Below are 19,734 nucleotides of genomic sequence, written 5' to 3' on the forward strand. Positions count from 1 at the left end.
ATTTAAGATAAAAATCATACAGTGCCTTTTTTCACTATCATCCTGAAATTTGCTTCATCTCTGATCTGTGTTGACTACTTGTTTCCAGAATCCCATGGATTCTTCCCTAGTTAAATTCTTGTTTTGAAGATACACATCCTCTGTTAACTTTCTGAGAGAGAATACAAGAGAGATAAATGTTTAGAGACCTAAATTTTCAGAATATCACCATCATTTTCTCTCATTCTAGATGAATAGTTTGGCTGCATAGGGAATTCTAGGAAGAAAAATTCATTTAGAATTGGGGAATGGCTCAGTCGGTTAGGCTCCCGACTTCAGCCCCGGTCATGATCTCGCGGTTCGTGAGTTTGAGCCCCGCATTGGGCTCTGTGCTGACAGTTCAGAGCCTGGGGCCTGCTTTGGATTCTGTGTCTGCCTCTTTCTCTGCCCTCTCCCCACTCACACTCTGTCTCTCTCTCAAAAATAAATAAACATTCAAAAAATTTAAAAAAGTTGGGGAATGATTGTTGTATTATATTGTAACCTCAAATGTTGCTTTTGAAAAGTCTCTTTTTTTCCTAAGCCTTTGTATGTGATCTGATTTTTTTCTGAACTCATTTTATAATCTTTATCTCTGATTTTCTAAATTTTCCTTACCAATAATGTCTTTTCATTTGTTGCATTAACTACCAGTTCCTATAAATCTAGACAATAAGGAAGTTCTGGAGGATTTTTAAACGTTTCTTTTCTAATTTCTGTCCTACAACTTTTCTGTTCTTTCTTTTTATAACTTTTGTTAGTAATTTGATTTCTTGGATCAATCCTCTACTTATATTTCTTTTCATCATTTTCTCTGTTTTCTGTCTCATTGGGATTCCTTTTCTGTATCTTCACTTTTTGTTAGACACTCTTCTTAAATACATGGTAATGCTAGTTGTCTGTTTATATTTTGGAGTGATGCACTGAATACCTGGTTAGACCAGGCACAGCTTGAGACATTTGGACCTCCTTGGAGTATTCAAGTAAAAGACAGCTTTTTCATAGGAGAGATAACTTGATTTTCTTCTTCAGGACTAGTTTCTCCAGAGAAGATTGGATTCTCCAGTATTCTACTCAACTGAACTTAAGCCAGAGTGCTAGTCAGGAAAAGGGGTGGGCTGACTCTTGGCATCAGAAATGCCATCTTAAAACCAGCTCTACATCTTTTAATTATTTCTCATTAAAATCTATCAATAGTTTAATAAGTTTTCCTTAATATCTGACTTTTAAATAATTGAATGCATTTAAATAAATATTGAAGAATCAATAATATTTTATGGTATGAGATAGGTCCTATTCTATTTGATTAGAGCAAAAGTGTGGCATTTCTTTGAGCAGCATTTCTAAATAAAAATAGGATACTGGCAGCATCTGGCCAGAAATAAAAATTCATCTCATTTCATATACATTTTTTAGTCACCTACTATTTGCCAGAAACAATAATACTTGTTGCTCATTGAGCATCTATAGTCCTTAAAGAGAAATGACTTTTTGAGTGTTACCACTCAGTTCACTCATCAAGTTTGCTTGTGAAAAACACAGTTTTGGTTTTAAATTTTAAAAAAGTGTTTTGTTTATGTTTATTGAGGACAGTTTATATTTTTGTTTTAGTGGTTACCATTATGCTTACACTTTTTAAAATGATCTTTTCTAAGTCCCCTGTTATTTTATTTAACCTTTTACCATCTGGTTTTTCTGTTTGGGTTAGTATACTTTAACTCTCATCTGTTGTGTATATAACAGCCCTTCATCTTACTCTGTTTCCTTCTCTGTCCATCATTTTTAGTTTTGTTTACGTACATTATTTCTGCTTTTCCCAACATGTAAAATTTGTACGTTACTGTTTTACCCTTGTCTCTATTTTTATTTTAGCAATAGATGTACATGTATATATTTTTAAATGTTTACCATCATATCAAAACTCCTCCTCTAATAGACTCTTCAAAACAATTCATGGGGACAGAATTATCTAAAATCTATGTATTAATATTTAAAGGAAAGTTCATCTGGATATAAAAATAATTGGTTTACTCTTTCAGTGAATTTTTAAAATTTTGCTGCTCATTTGTTGCCTTGTTTTGTATGTTGGTTTTGGAAAAGTCTGATACCAGTCAAATTATTTTGACTTTATAAAATATTTGGTTGTTGGACCTGGAGGTCTAGAGGATTTTGTTTTTATTCTTGAAATATAATAGTTTCACCCTGATACATCTACAGGTTGCTCATTTGGGGATTATTTCCCTAGGTACCCAGTGGGCCATTTCATTGTCAGGCTTATTCTTATTGTTAAAAAGTTTTCTGGGATATTAGTTTTAAATATTAACTTTGTTCCCTTGTATTTTGGGAGAAGAGAGGGATTCAAACAAATATTATTCCTCCCTTCCCTGTCTACTGTTTCCATTATTCTTCTCTGACTTTTTACCTCCTAATTATTTTCATTTTCATTCTCTTTTAGTTTCCTGCCTTTATTCAGTGTCCCTTATTACATTTGAATTTCTCCTTCCCTGAGCACCCTATAGTTTATTCTTCACTTCTGAGTTGATTTTATCTTTGTCTTCCTTTCTTGTTGCTGAATTCAGACCATTCAGTTTTTGTGGTTTTCGTTTATTTCTGTTCTTGGTTTTGGAATTTTAGATTCATGATGGGTTTTCATATCTTCAAATGTTTGTTTGAATATTTTGAATTCCATTTGTGGCATTGCCTTGTTACTTTCTTTTGTATTGGGTTGATTTTCCTTTGGAGTTTTCCTCAGTTAATATGTATTAATTCTCATTTCTGATGTTTGTTAGCTATCTGCTACTCTTTCTCTTGTTCGGTGTGGGAGGGCGTGTGTGTGTGTGTGTGTGTGTGTGTGTGTGTGTGTGTGTGTGGAGGGGGGTGGTATTATATTGTTTTAAATGATTCCTAGTAAAAACAACATGCTCTCCCATCAGTGAATCAAAATGCAGATTTGTAAAAAAAAAAATTTAAGTTTATTTATTTTTGTGAGAGAGAGAGAGAGAGAGAGAGAGAGAGAGAGAGCAAGTGGTGGGAGATGGGCAGAGAGCTAGGAAGAGAGAGATCCCAAGCAGGCTTCCCACTGTCAACTCAGAGCCCACTGTGGGGTTCAAATTAACAAACCACGAGATCATGACCTAAGCCGAAACCAAGAGTCAGACACTTAATTGAGCCACCCAAGTGCCCCTCAAAGTGCAGATTCTTCAGTGGATTTGTTTTGTGGAGAGGGATAGGAATTGTTTTCAGTATATTTTTCTTCTGGGATAGGTTAAGGATTGTGAGTTCTCCAACTTTGTGCTCTCTTTCAAAACGCAAAAATTGCCCCTTTGCTTTTTTTATCTTCATTTCCTTCTTTTTTATCTTCAAGCCAAAGGGGCTGCTTTTGTACCTTTTTACTCTCCCTCAGGAAATGTACATTTCAAAGAATGCTCCTTTAAATTTGTGTACTTTTAATGTCTTCCTCTGATCTGCTTGGATACTTGTTTCATATTTTTCATGTTTAGGATGGATATCATCTTTCTGACAGTAGTTGTAGATTATTTTAGGCCCAGTTACCAACTTCTCTTTACCCAACAGATTTTCTTAAACTACCTTTGCTCTCCACAGGGCCTTAGGATAGAGTCAGGGTGAGGCATGAATGTAAGAGATCTAACTATGGACGTTGATGGTTTTTCTCTTTTTAATTATAGGTATTTTGCTCTTGGGCATTCTTTTTATCACCAGGTTATGCTGAGGACATGGTGTTCGTATTATTTTTCCATCCTTGTTCTGTATTGTCTTGGAGAGAGATAAGACTTAGGTGGCAACCATTGCTTCAGCTACCTGGTATTTTTATTAATGTGTTTTAACATTATACCATCTCTTTTTCTGCTCCTCTGTCCAGTCTAAGTAAATTCATTCATTCAAAAAATATTTAAAATTTTTTTCTAACTACATGCCAGACTTTGCTCTGGGGATGCAATAATGAATAAAACAGATGTTCTTGCCCTGCTAGATATTAAATTCCAATAGTACAGAGAATAAATAAAATAAATATGTGAATGTATAATATAGTATTAGGTAGTGATGAATGCTATGTTTAAAAATAAATAAAGCCAAATCAAAATGACAAGTACACTGAGTACTTGAGTACACTGTAGTACTACCTAGAATTGTTGGTGAAGATCTCTTTGAGCAAGTGCTATTTGAGCAAATTGTGTTATAGAATAGTGATGTAATTTCTTATAGTAAATCATAAAGATTTTACCACTGAGCAGATTTCCATGACAAATAAATTGATTATTCTTCATGTAATAGAGTGGGTGGCATGGTATTATGGAACATGTACCAAATAAGAAAACTCTTAGAGAGTACAACCTCAAATTGTACTCTCTGTAAATATTTTCTCATCCTGTTTTAGAGAATTGATAATGATAGAGGATTATTTGAGGAACAGATAGTCTATCCTTTTCTCTAAAAACTCCCAAGTTTTATGTTTGGATATCAGAGAACTATTTACTTGGCTTTTTACTCCCACTTGCATTGCTTTCACTGAGTTGTTTTGATATCAGGGCCATAGTCTTTCACTGAAGAATGGCACAATAAAGACTGAACTTGCTAATGAGAAGTTGTTAGAGATAACATAATCTTCTGTATCAATCAGTGTTCAATATGTCAAGCATAATATGAGAAGTATGTTTTAGAACCAAATGTTCCTCATACAAAAGTGTTACTTTCTCTTCAAGAATGAAAGTCAGGTAACTGGATGTTTTACTTTTTGCTTTGACAGTCAAGAAACTTAGAACCAGATTCAGAGTTAATCCAAGACCCCTGTGCTATGTATTTCATTTTATCCCCGAAATTAACCTAATCTGAGTTATATTCTCCCTGGTAGTTTTTTGTTTTTTTAAGTTGTCTTATTATTTATGGAACATGGCAGGGGTGTATATAAACAAGTAAGCAGATATATGAGACAGTAGATTGGAATTCTAGTGCCTCCTCAAATCATTAGTTGCGTGACCTTGGACAAGTAGAGCAACCGCTCTGAGGTTTTTTGTTTTTTGTTTTTTAATTTTATTTGTTTGTTTGTTTGTTTGTTTGTTTTTAAGTAGGCTTCATGCCCAGTGCAAAGCCCAACACAGGATTTGATCTCACGACTGTGAGATCAAAACCTGTGCTGAGATTAAGAGTCAGTCGCTTAACAGACTAAGCGACCCAGGCACCCCCTGAGGTTCAATTTTAAATATTTTAACTGCAGAACCCTTGTTTCATGGGAGATAACTTGGATGCCCATATATGAACCAAATAATAACAGAATGGCTGTGTTCAGGCCAATGTCATAGTTACAGGCAAACTAATCCTATTTTTTAAAAATTTTTTAAATTTGTACTTTAATTACAGTATAGTTAACATAGAGTGTTATATTAGTTTCAAGGTGTACAATACAGTGATCCCAGAATTCTATATATTACTCAATGCTCATCAAGATAACTGTACTCCTAATCCCCTTCACCTGTTTCACCCATTTCCTACCTCCTCCCCTCTGGTGACCATCTGTTTGTTCTCTATAATTAAGAGTCTGAGGTTTGTTTTTTTGTGGGGGGGAGGGGGTTGTCTCTTTTTTTTCCCCGTTGTTTGTTTGTTTTGTTTCTGAAATTCCACATATGAGTAAAATCGTATGGTATTTGTCTTTGTCCGACTGACTTCTTTTGCTTAGCATTATACTCTTTACGTCCATCCATGTTGTTGCAAATGGCAAGATTTCAGTCTTTTTAATGGCTGAATAATATTCCATTGTGTATATGTACCACATCTTCTTTATCCATTCATCTATCAATAGACACTTGGGCTGCTTCCATAATTTGCCTATTTTAAATAATGCTGGTATAAACATAAGAGTGCATGTATCATTTTGAATTAGTTTTTTCATATTTGGGGGGCAAATACCCAGTACTGTGATTATTGGATCATACAGTAGTTCTATTTTTAATTTTTTGAGGGACCCCCATACTCTTTTCCACAGTGGCCACACAAGTTTGCATTCCCACCAAGAGTGCATGAGGGTTCCCTTTTCTCCACATCCTTGTCAACACTTGTTGTTTCTTGTCTTTTTGATTTTAGCTATGCTGACAGGTGTGAGGTGATATCTCACTGTGGTTTTGATTTGTATTTTCCTGATGATGAGTGATGTTGAGCATCTTTTCATGTGTCTCTTGGCCATCTGTATGTCTTCTTTGGAGAAATGTCTGTTCATATCTTCTGCCTATTTTTTAATGGCATCATTTGTTTGTTTTTTTGGTGTTGAGTTGTATCAGTTCTTTATATATTTTAGATTCTAACCTTTTATTAGATACGGCACTTGCAAATATCTTCTCCTGTTAAGTAGGCTGCCTTTTAGTTTTATTAATTATTTTCATTGCTGTGCAGAAGTTTTTTATTTTTATGTTGTCCCCAGTAGTTTATTTTTGTTTTTGCTTCCCTTGCTACAGGAGACATATCTAGAATTAATTCTAATTTTTTATCTAGATAATGTTAGAGCTACTTCTTGAAACAAAAAGTCACAGTCTGTTTTTCCTTCACTACAGACAGTTTTTATATTTTGTAGTGGGTCTCTTTTTTGCCATCTTCATGAAGATTTTTAGTTTCTCTATGCTGGATAGGGTCTTAAGGATAATGAATGGATCTTTCATTATTATAGACCAGTGGTTTTCATACTTCTAACATATGTCAAAATCACCTGGAGGGCTTGTGAAAACAAATTGCTATGTCTCACCCACAGTTTCTGATTCATTAGGTCTGGGGTGGGACCTAAATTTTTCATTTTTACCAAGTTACCAGTGATACTATAGCTGCTGATTCAGGAGTTACACTTTTAGAACCACTGTCCTAATATCAGTAATAAAAATACATGTTAGTCATTCTTATCTTAAAAATTATATCAAATCGTATAACTTACTAATAGCCAGAAGACAATGTCTAAGTAATATATGGTCTGAAAAATAATATTTCATTTAACATGCAAACTTTCAGTGTCATACGGTTTTCATAGCTAGTGTCTCAAGATAACTCTTGAGTGCAAGATAACTCAAGGTAACTCTTTAGCTCTTGCCTGTGTTTAAAGTGCACTTTTGACATGTACATGTGTATTATTTATTGCTTCTAAAAATATGGGGGCGCCTGGGTGGCTCAGTCAATTAAGCAGCCGACTTCGGCTAAGGTCATGATCTCGCGGTCTGTGAGTTCGAGCCCCGCGTCGGGCTCTGTGCTGACAGCTCAGAGCCTGGAGCCTGTTTCAGATTCTGTGTCTCCCTCCTTCTGACCCTCCCCCATTCATGCTCTGTCTCTCTCTGTCTCAAAAATAAATAAACGTTAAAAAAAATTTTAAAAAAAAATAATATTATGAAAAAAATGAATTATGGAAATAAGCTAAATATCCCTAACCAGATAGATGGATAAACACATTGTGAGATGTGTTTGGAATGGAATATTTCTCAGCCATAAAAAGGAATAAATATACAACATACTACAACATGAATGAACTTGAGAAGTTTTATGCTAAGTGAAAGAAGCCAGACATAAAAGATCATATAATGCATGATTCCGTTTATTTGAAATACCCATAATAGGTAAATTCATAGAAACAAAAAACAGATTAGTGTTGCCAATGGCTAGGAGCAAATTTTTAATGAGTAGAGGGTTTCTTTTTTGGCGTGATGAAAATGTTTTGAAACTAGAGGTGATGGTTGTACAACATTCTTAATGTACTAAATTACACTGTATTCTTCACTTTAAAATGGTTAATTTTATGTTCTATGAATTTCACCTCAATTAACAGTTAATTTTAAACCTGTGTTCTACTTTTGTTAATGCCTCCTTCATTTATTTTTTCAAGTAAGCTCTTTACCCAATGTGGGGCTCAAACTCACAACCCCAAGATCAATAAATAGTTATATATTCTATCAACTGAGACAGCCAGGCATCCCTGAATTCTATTATTTTTGAGATGGAGGGCCTCTGAATATTATCCACCCAATCTTTTGTCTATTTTTTGTAAATGAAAAAACCAAAGCTCATCAAGATTAAATATATTTATCAAATGTTTGAAAGTAGCCTGTCTAAAACTTAGACCAGAATTTCTAGTCCAGTTGCTTCTTTAACTATCACATGCTACTCTATTATCTGTTACTATTTTTTGTATTTTAAGGGGACATACTACTCCAGTTTTTACTTCTACGTAAAAATAAAGACAAAAAAAACATAGCTCATTTGTGCCACTCGCTTTTTTAAAATGTGGGAATAGCAGTGTTTATTTCAGTAATTTGCCAAAAAGTAGGCCAAAGTTTGAATTAGAAGAGCACTTCTCTCTGTAATACCTTGACAATCAAAGAAGCCACCATATATTTTAATTGTAGTCTACAGTTGCCTGGTTTGTAAACCTCAAACTTCTATCATGATTATGATTTTTTTAAAAGCAACCTCTGTGCTCATTGTGGGACTTAAACTCACAACCCCAAGATCAAGAGTCACTTGCTCTACTACCTGAGCCAGCCAGGCACCCCAATTATCATTTGTTTTTAAAAATTCAAAACTTGTCATTGCAAACATTTGTTAGCTTGATTAACACATTCCACCACTTCCTCTACTAGGGAGAAGCACTGAGGGGGATTGAGGGGTAGGGATGGGGAGCAACAACAACTAAAATAAGATAAAACAGTATCCTATGGAAATTGGATGTGATAGTCAAATGTAAGTGAATTGTGTTGTCTTGGTGCTAGCTAGAAAATAGATGTTCTCATTTCAAGATAGGACGTTAGGAAATGTAATTATAGTTTTATTCTCTCTCTAAATACACCTTCAATTTCTTCATGCTCTTTATTATTAAGAGGAAGCTAACTCTCATTACTGCCCTACATTGGATTTCCTGTCAATGTTCTCTTCAACATTCTTTTTATCTGAGTAGTTGTTTTCATTTCCACTTAGTAGTGTATATTTCTTTTTTTTCCTTTAGTTCAGGAGTAAGCAAAGTATGTCTCTTGGGCTGGATTTTGCCCACTGCCTATTCTTGTGAATAAAGTTTTATTCAAACACAGCCATGCTCATTCTTTTATGTATTGTCTATAACTGCATTCGTGCTACAACAGCAGAGTTTAACAGTTGCAATAGAAATCATCCCACAATGACCCACAATAGACCCACAAACCTAAAATATTTTCTTTTGGGCCTTCAACAGAAAACACTTACAAACCTTGCTTTTGTTGACCAAGTGGAAGGTAAAGAACAGATTCTAGTGAGTGAATAAATATCACCAGCAAATGAAAGTATATAGGAAAGTATAGGATTTCTACTTAGGCTAGCTGGAAGACCTATGTGGTCAGATATTATATATCCATAATATAGGTAATACCTCTATATTAATCATCAGAGGTAATGTAGGAAAGATAGATTACTTTAGAGGATTTTTAATGCCATGTCAAGAGCTTAAATGTCTTGTTAGGAAATGAGCCATTTAAGGTCTTGGAGCAAAGAAAGGAAACTGTTCCAGTAGTGTTTACAAAGTAATGAGGGCATATTAATGGGAAATTCATACTAATGTTGTATTAATGAGAAAGATGGCATAGTTGGAAGAGTTACTAAAGAGTTAAAAATTGATAGGGCATTAAACATTGGATTTGGGGACAAAGATAATAATAATTCTTAAATTTACACTTTATTGAGCATAAAAATGAAAAATTATTTACACATATTTGGAAGGTGAAGAGCTAATTTTTATAGAAGGGTTAGGTTAGGACAGAGGGATTATAACATTACATAGGATAGAAAACAAATGAAAATTGATGACTAGGTATCACCATTACCAAAGTTATTGGGGCATCCCAGCCACAGGCAAGTTTTCATTGGCTGTGTTGTACTTTCAGGATATCCCGCTGCCATCATCTAGTCAGGGGCCATCTCCGTAAAATCCTCTTAGCTCTGCTCCCCAGAATGCCACCTGTACTCAGATTTACTTCTATTGTCTCATGCATAGTAAATTATTTCCATTTTCTAAATACTCTGAATCATACCCAAGAAGGACTTTAGCTCGTTCAAGTAAAAATGTTTATCACATTATTTTCTTCAACTAGAGCCATAGTTCCCAAGCTGTACACTGAGAGACCCTAGGGTACTGCAGCAAATTCACAAGAGTTCTGTACTATATTTATCTCAGAGTAATGCACAGTTTCAACATTAGATAGCGATACATTCCTTTGGGATGATATCCTATCTTTGGGATTGGTTACCATGATTAAAAAACAGCAAGTACCTCCTGAAAATCAGTGCAGAACAGGAAATGAGGATTACACTATTCAATTCAAATCCAAGGCTTAAAGAGTTGTGCAATGCCCATAAGCACCATATCATATCCCATTAATAAGTCTTACGGTTTTTTTGAAGTAAAAAGTATTTTTTAAATTTATATGTATGATTTTCTCAAGCCAGCTATTAAGTTGTTTCTTCTCAGTACTTATTAGGTTATTTGGACCTGTTTAAAAAAAAAAAAAAAAAAAACCAAAATAAATAAAAATAGAAACTAGAACTGTTAGGCATGTCTTAGAGCACCATAGGGAAAAAAAAATCACTTATAACTTAAGGGTGCTGGGAGCTGAGGAAGTTTCAGATCCTCTGAACTAGAGAGTTGTCCAACTCTAAAATGAATATAATCTTCTCTTAGGATATGAAAATGCAGCTGTCCTTTTTCCTTTTCTTTTTTTCAAAATAGCATCTCAGTTACATGGGAATCTAGGTAGAGTCTCAGTAAAAATTTAATCACATATTTTTAAATTATTTGTACACCATACACACTGCTTTGTACTGGAGCCAATATTTTAAAGTATACTTGCACTTAAGGTTACAGTCGGGCAAGGGAGGCTAGGCAAATGTAAGTTGTTTAAAGATAAACAAAATAAAATTGTCTTAGTTATTTATTTCATAATATTACATATTATGGACGTTCAAAGAGGAATGACTACCTCTGTTGTTGAACAAAGACTTTGGGATGAAATTTAGATTTACACAGACCTTGATGAAGGAGTAAAATTCAAACAGGTAGAGGTAGTGGATATTTCAGATAGAGGGAACAACATAAAGATTCAGAAGACTTATTTCAGGAGAAGGAAATCATTCTGTATGATTGAAGCAAGGACATATGTTGTGGAGTAATAGAGGTTACAGCTGGTTTACTGTGTAAGTTGGAGTATTTTGTGGAGAGTTTTGAATGCTGGGGTGTGAGGCATTTGGATTTAATTTGCTAGGAAAAGAAGAGTGATTAGGGTGATTAGTCTGTCAGCAGGATATAGGATGATTAAATCAAGGAAAGAGAGGAGGCAGACAGAGCTTTTGGAAAGGCAGTGATGGATTTTGTTTTATGTATTTGTATTTCAAAGGAAATACCAAACTGTATAAGGATGTTTAAGAGCATACTTCTTGTTTAGCATTGTAACTAACAGCTATAAGGTAGAATTCACCATTTGTGCAAAAACAAAATAAAACTTTCTAATGTTCTTCATAGTACTACAGAAATAATAATAATAAAATGGAAATATATGTGAAACACATACAACATGCCGAACATTGTATTAAACATTCATTTAATTCTTACAACGACCTTGATAGGTGTTACTATTCCCATTTTTCAGATGAGAACAGTGAGGCCTCAGGAAGTTAGATAACCCCAAATCACAGTTAAATAATAGTCTGATGGACAAAACTGTTAAAAATAAGTATACTGTTGGGGTGTCTGGCCAGCCTAGCCTGTAGAGCACACAACTCTTGTTGATCTCAGGATCGTGAGTTCAAGCCCCATGTTGAGTGTAGAGTTAGTATACTGGTTTGTTTAAACTCGCTCGTGCTGAGAATTGAGTGGATCCTGTCAGATTATTTTCATTTGGCTTAGACATGTCTCCTCTCTTATTATTTTATTTTTCATATTATTCCTTATCCCTAATCCCATTCCTCTTCTCACCATGGGATCTCTAACGTGTTTGATATGAACTTTATATCCTTGAAAATGTATCATTTTTTAGATGCATGTTTACAATATACACAATATATAAAAGTATGAACTATATAGCTTGTTCAATCTGATGTATATATTTCTAGTTTATTGCTTTTAATCTCTATATAATAGCGTGCATTTACCACATTTTCCTTATCTTTTCCCCTAGAAATGGACTTGCAGGATGCCTAACACTGCCTTTCACTTTCAGCAAAGCTGTGATTAATATCCTATGTATGTCCCCCTAAAACCTATCTTCTTTCCACTATGTCTTGCTGCCTCCTATTACATGCTTTTTCAGGGGATTATTTCAGATAGAAGAAAAGCTAACTTCTAGGCTCATGGAATAGTTAAGATTGCAGGTATTCTAATCCCTAAAAAGATTAAAATATATGTGGAATGAGTGATCTCATTGATGCTTCCAAAAGGAACCACATAGGCAGGAAGACCTAGGTAAATTATTTTGTTCCTTTGAAGCATTACATTGTCAGTGCTAACAAGTATTTGCTAGTGTATTTGTTCTGGCTTTTTCTTTTACTGATTCCACTGCTGTCATTGGTAGGAAGTAGTATACATCATAACTCTGTAATTGTAAACAATTTACACATTGTCTTAATGGTTGTCAAAGTCAACATTTTCCTTAAAAGCACATAGGAACTGTGCTTTGTCATAATTCATATTTGATCTTCCCACCCCTATAAGGAGATACATTTTACACTCTGGGAGATTGATAAAACATGTAGATCCTTTGAAGAAGAAGAAAACATACTATGTGGTTGGGGTGTGTGTGTGTGTGTGTGTGTGTGTGTGTGTACACTTTTTTTTTTTTTTTTTTACTTCTCATTTATTCATTCTTTCAACCTCATTCTCTGACAAGTGTTACTATGGCACCTCCATCCTGCTATGGAAAACAGACTAAATATGTTCTTTAGAACAGACAACAGTTATATGTCTTGAGAAACAGCATCTGGACTCTGAGCCCTCTCTTATCATTGGTAGTCTAGGTTGGGGGCACTCTTTTGGTTGTCTAAATATTTTTCTGTTACCACACATCCTTCTTACTTTCTCTTTTGCTGTTATGAATAGTGATTTATATTTACCAAAGTCACTAATCTCATATTTAGTTTTTTTTTCCTTTTTCCAGCCATCTACTTGAAGAAATAAAATGGACTTACTTCTAGCTTTTTATCTGCACTCATTCTTATTTATTGAATTAAGCTTCTCACCATCTATAAACAACTCTTGTTTGTGTAGCAATTTACTTCAAATGACAAAATATTTTGTATTTTAAGTAGTTTTTATCAGAAGAGAATTGAACAGCATCACCAAAATTTGAAAAATAAAAAAGTATTAAAATTATCCATAATTTTTTCTGCTCACATTTAACCATTTTTACTGTGGGTGTATTCTCTTCTAGTTTTGTCCTTTTGATTTAGTGTAGTTTATAACCATATTTTGTACACACTATTTGTATGTCTTATGTTTCATTTAACATTTATCTGATGTAAACATTTTCCACTTTTCTACTTAGTTTTCATAATCATAATTTAAAAATTTTTTCATATTATTCTCTGGAGGAGCATTGTCCAATGGAAATAGAACAAGTCACATAGAGTTGAAAATTTTCTAGGAGCAAATCGAAAATGTAGAAAGAAACAGGTAAAAATAACATTAATAATGTATTTTATTTAACTTAACATATCTAAAATATCTTTCATTTCAACATGCAATTATATAAAATTATTATATTTTTGACATTCTTTTGTTCATGCTAAGCCTTTGAAATTGTTGTCTATCTTAAATTTACAGCAATCAATTCAGTCACTAAATTGTCAATAATCAAAATGAAATGTAGCCCTACCAAAACAATAAAATTGCTTAGCAGAAAAATATTTTCCACTGCTTCTATTTCTAAACTTCAATATATTAAATTAAAATTTAATTTCCACAGTTGGACTAGCCACATTGCATATGCTCATTAGCTACATGTGGCTTCTTACATTTAAATTAAAATTGAATAAAATTTGAAATTCAGGTCTCCAATTTTACTAGCCACATTTTTTTCTGAACTAGCCACATTCTAAATGATCAACAGCCAGGTTTAACATAGGTATATATGCCAATTCTTTCTTGGCTATTTGTTCCTCTATCATTAAGCATTTACATTATTTCCAGGTTTTCAGTAAAATAAATAGTATGCTGATACGTTCATAAATGTGTATTTTCCCATATTTTGGATTGTTTCCATAATGTAGACTCTCATAAATAAAATTATTGGGTCAAAAAGTATGAATTTGTTTATGGTTCCTCATGTGTATTCAAATTATTTTCTGAAAAACAGTGTCAGTTGTCCTTCCACCAGCAGTATTAGTATATTAATTTCACCAACCTTTCTTCATCATTGAAGAACCTTTTTTCACCATGTTATTTCTTTAATTGCTAGCGAGGAATACTTGTCTATGTATTTATTTACTAGCATATTTATTTTAATGGAATGCTTTTTGATGTTCTTGGCTCATATTTATTGGTGTCCTAATGTTTGTTTAATTTTTAATCTATTTTTAAACTTCTTTATGGACTAAAGATATTAACTCTTTGTCATACTTACTCTAGACATTTTTCCTGGTCTTTTGTCTGATTTTTTTTTTAACCCCTCCAAGGATTGGAAGAGAATCAACTGAAAGTCTTAATTTTTCTCTAGCAAATCTTTAGATAATCTTCTCTTTTTAGGCTCAAAAGTCAGTCGTTCCCACTCCAGAAGTTTGATATTTACTTCTGTTTTATTGTAGATTGTCTATGTTTTTTAAGAAAGTAAAAGAAAACTCTTTGATCAAACTAGAATTTATATAGTTCTGTATTTGCAAGAAAGGAAACTAAATTACACGTTTTTAACCTTTAGTCAAAATCCAGTGTTTACTCATTATTTATAGATCAAACTCTGACCTACATCTACTACTACTACTACTACTACTACTGTGTTTGAAATTTTATGCATATATATATGTAGATAGGTTCGAATAGATTGTTTTGAGTGTTTCAAAATAATATGATCTATTTCTGCCCTGTTCTATTCTAATTAGAGTATTTTTCTAAACAAAGGGTCTTTTTTTCTCCCTGTATTCACAATTGATAATTATAAGGCATGGTTACTCTGTGTAACTTTAGTCCATTTTTAATCAATATTTTTGTATTTCCAAGAGTTACACATCCTTAAATTTTACAATGTACATGCATACGTGCACACACACACACACACACACACACACACACACACACATCTATTCCTCAGGTAATTGTTAATGGAAATAATAAAAATAAATTTGTGCACTTAGGTAAGGACAATTAAAAAGAGCCCCAAATGATTGTCCTGAATTAAGGTATGTACTGGCAAAGAGCAAGAAGAGCAATTCCTTTCCTTATCTTTTAGTATATTAAACAGTTTAATTTCTTACGCTCTCTTTTGTAGTAGTTAAACTACACAGAGAAATTCTTAGAGTAGTTGGATGACAAATTTATGTACAAATGATTCTTGAAGAACGCAGGAGCTGGGGGGTGTCAACCCCAGATACAGTCAAAAATTTGTGTATGATTTTGACTCACCTAAAACTTAAGAACTAATAGTAGTTAACTACTGTTGACTAAAAGCCTTACTTATAACATAAACAGTCTATTAATATATATTACAAAGTAAGCTAAGAAAAGAAAATGCATTAAGAAAATTATACTGGGCACTTGGGGGGCTCAGAACATCTGACTCTTGACTTTGGTTCGGGTCATGATGTCACGATTTGTGAGTTTGAGCCCCAATTCAGGCTCTGTGTTGACAGCATGGAGCCTGCTTTGGATTCCCCCTCTCTCCCTCTGTCTCTCCCCCTCCTCTGCTGGCTCTCTCTCTCTCTCTCTCTCTCTCAAAATAAATAAATAAACTTAAAAAAAAAGAAAATTATAAGGAAGAGAAACTACATTTATAGGACTATACTGTATTTATCAAAAAAATCCACGCGTTAGTGGACCCACACTGTTCAGTCACACGTATTTGAGATTTCTAAGCATTAAGTTTGGCTATGCTAAAATGATTCTTTGGCTCCACCTTTGTCTTTTGCCATCCCTCTCACTCCTGCCTGTTTGTTCTGTTTTCTTTTCCATTTTAATGGATAAAATCGTCTTGCTTCACTCTCAATACTGATTAATATTATCAGATTTCTTAAGTGTTATAATCTGCTTTGCTTTTGGTTGCTCATAGGGACAAAGAGTAATAGGATTAACTTGTATAAACTGAAATGCCTAATTAGAAAAATCATAAGATTTTATTGATTATACAGAGTATTTTTCTAAACTCTAGCCATATAAACTATTGGCCTGTTTTTATTACAAATCTGACACCTGAAAAAAATTTTTTTATAATGGCACTGTTTTTATATTTGGTGATAATACAGTCTAGAACATATGGCCTAGCAAAGGATATAAATCAAGGAAGAAAAATTATGGTTGGCATCAGTTTTAAGTCTTTGCACTATAACAGAACACAAATCCTAAATTGTTTAAATACTAAATATTTACTTAAAGTAAAACAAGAGACTATTCAAAAATGGAATTAATTTAAATTGTGAATTTTCCTCACTTACAAACTGATAGTTTTTTGTATATTCTTTATAAAATTAACAAAATGTAAGTTATATTGTCCACATCACAATAATCTTGTGTTGCATTTTAAAGTAAAACACACATACAACATACACACTTTTGGAATGAGGCCAAATTTAGACTCCAGGGACATACTGTTCAGTACCTTAAATTACAATCAGATGTATTTTAGCACAGATCAAATTTTCAGTCTGAAGTTGGTGAGAAGCCTAATTATTTGACCAGGTTACTATTTGTGTAGACCATTCTATGGCTGTCTGTGGTTAATCCACAGCTGGCAGAATGCTAGCTCTGGGAGGTTTTTATTTCATGCTGGAACAGTTTGGGGAGAAATGGGAGGGGGGTTAGCTTTAAACATTCCTCATTAAATGAAAGACTAAAAAGCAAGTACATACATATTACTATGGAGACAAGATGCTATATAAACTGTTCATTTTAATTCTCCAAGTGACAAAAATAGCAAAGGAAACAGCTTGGATGTTCATAGATTGCAAGTGACATGGTGGTTGGTTAAAAAAGTAAAGTGAAAACATTCAAAAAACAATGTTACCTAAGACTAAGATTTGTTATCTTTTAGAATAGTTGAATATTGGTAAAGAATTAATGAAATGGGATTTTTAAATAATATAAAAATATGTTATAATAGGGAAACATTTTTATTAGAATTTCATTAGCAATACTTTAATAACAGACAATTATACTATAAAATTCTCTCAATACCTCTGAGTTTATCAGGGCAATAAACCCTTCAAATTCAAGTATACATGACTCCTGCCTCAAAATTAATTTTTTAATATTCTTTTAAAATTCTAATTTTTAATTAATAGAAAAGTGTTTTTTTCGTTTTAAAGTATTTAAAGTTTGCATGATGGAAATGGTTAGTCCTTCAGTTGTAGTTGAGTATTTCAGTAGCCTTTTTGTAAGTTTGCATGATGGAAATGGTTAGTCCTTCAGTTGTAGTTGAGTATTTCAGTAGCCTTTTTGTAATTTTAAAAGAAGTTTCCGTTACATTTTCAAGGTTATTTCTTCCATTTACAAGCTAGCTCTTCTTTCCTTCTTGTTCCCATTGCCCTTACTTCCTCTGGTTTCTTGTTCCTTTTAATCATCCTCCCTATCTTGCTTCTTCATCCTTCTGTTTCTCCCATAGATCCTTCTTGTTGAAGAGCAAAAATGCTCAAACTTTCCCTATTCTTAAGAGCAACTCTTCCAGTCTTCTTCCCCCCACTAAAATGTCTTTCTGCTCTTTTCTTTTCTATTACCTATTCAAACTAGGGATATTATCTCTGGTCATTTGAATCTAAGTACCATCAAATATAAGCTGTCCTGGGGGACATTAATTTTGCTTACCTATTTTGCCTGTGTTTCAGATGAATCTATTATTTTTCATTGATAAACCTTCCAAAATAATTTATAGCCTTAACCCCTGCTTTCTTATCATTCTTTCTTTAATAGCTTTTTTTTTTAACCTTTACACCATAAGCACTTAATCATCAAATCCAGTGACTTTTGCTCATACTTTCTTTCTCTACCCACTGATAGCTTTGGCTACCTTAAAGTATGTTCTTGAAATTTTCCTTGTTGGATTTCTCTGTCATCACTTCTGCTGACCTCATTTGCCTTCCTCTTGTTCTCTTCTTTACGATTTTCTGTTTGTCTTAACTGTTGTTGTCCAGATTAACTTTCCTTTAAATTTTTGTACAGGCTTGTTATTCCTTTCTTTCAAGGAAAACATCATTACCCATCATCTGTCCCCATGCCATCTAATAGACTCCTGACCTGCCACTGAAGGCCTTTTGTGTTCTTAACTCAGCTGGCCTTTCCGACTTTATCTTCTGTTGCTCTTTGTGTATTCCTTCACTCAGTTGTGCATCATTCAAACCAATTTCCTATGTAAGCATCCATGTCTGTGCTTATACTTCCTTTTATGTAGAAAGCATGACTGTATTTTTTAATTAAAATATTTTTCTGTTATTACTGAATTATTTTCTCATTACTTGAAAATTCTAATTCAGAATCTTCCTAAAAAAAAAAAACCCTGTAGGTGTTTCATAAGCTAACAAGCTATGATCTTAGGAAACTAATTTTATTTTTTAATAAATATAATGTCACTTATAAGAATCCAAACTGTTTCTAAGAAGCTACAAGGATCCAGTCTGCCTTCATTACTATTTTTCTATTTTAAATGTAATTATTATATTGAATAAGGGCTTTGAAATATTTTTTTCTTATGTGGATTCCCAGGATTCTTTCCATATTTAGTATACAAATCTAGTATGCAATAAGTTATGTGTTATACTCTGACATAATGGCACATATTAAGCATATTGTACTCATATGATAGTTTTTTTTCTTCTAATCAGATGTTGCTGTTTTCTGCCTTGCATTTTATAACTGCAGTTTAAAGTTTGTATTATGTAGACTTTTGCATTTTTTATAGATTTCTATTATTCTGACTGAGAATGACTCTGGAGATGACATTTTTAATTTCCCCTCCTTTTTTTCTTTATCCAGGGCTTTTTTCTTACAGTTTCCCCAGAGTCGGTATTAAAAGTGGCTAACCATGCTTCTGAAAACAACAGAATTTTTACTTTGAATCTGTCTGCACCATTTATTAGTCAGTTCTACAAGGAATCATTGATGAAAGTTATGCCTTACGTTGACATACTTTTTGGAAATGAGACGGTGAGTTACTTTTTTAAAAAAAGAAGTACCTGGTGGTTTTTCGGGGTTTTTGTACAGGTGGTTTTTTTCTCTTTTTTTTCTCTTTTTGGTTTGTGTATAAGTTTAGAAATATATCAATAAAAACTGAAGTATTTGCATAAATAGAATTGAAAATTGCACACCAAAATGTCTTGAGTTTGTAATTCAGGATTTTTAGTATTTCCTCTGGTATATATTAATTTCTATCATAATAAAAAATTGTCTCTTAATGGGTTAGATTATTGAGGTTTATAATTTACATATAGTAAAATTAAATTTTACTGTACATTTGTATGAGCTTTTGAAATGCATGCCTGACATGTAGCCATGACCACAATCCAGATAAAAATCATTTTCATCACTCC

General features: G+C 33.2%; 1 protein-coding gene across 8 annotated transcripts in view; it reads left to right on the top strand.

The window, feature by feature from the left end:
• The window catches only part of ADK (adenosine kinase), a 517,703-nt gene that overhangs the window by 330,775 nt on the left and 167,194 nt on the right, over positions 1–19,734 (top strand). For all 8 annotated transcript variants that reach the window (XM_042909145.1, XM_042909147.1, XM_042909148.1 and 5 more), the window contains one exon: positions 19,181–19,351. In XM_042909145.1, coding sequence (XP_042765079.1) covers positions 19,181–19,351 — 171 coding nt within the window. The remainder of the gene's footprint in view (positions 1–19,180; positions 19,352–19,734) is intronic.

The sequence above is a fragment of the Panthera leo genome, chromosome D2 (assembly GCF_018350215.1).
Source record: "Panthera leo isolate Ple1 chromosome D2, P.leo_Ple1_pat1.1, whole genome shotgun sequence".
In the NCBI taxonomy this organism is placed as follows: domain Eukaryota; kingdom Metazoa; phylum Chordata; class Mammalia; order Carnivora; family Felidae; genus Panthera; species Panthera leo.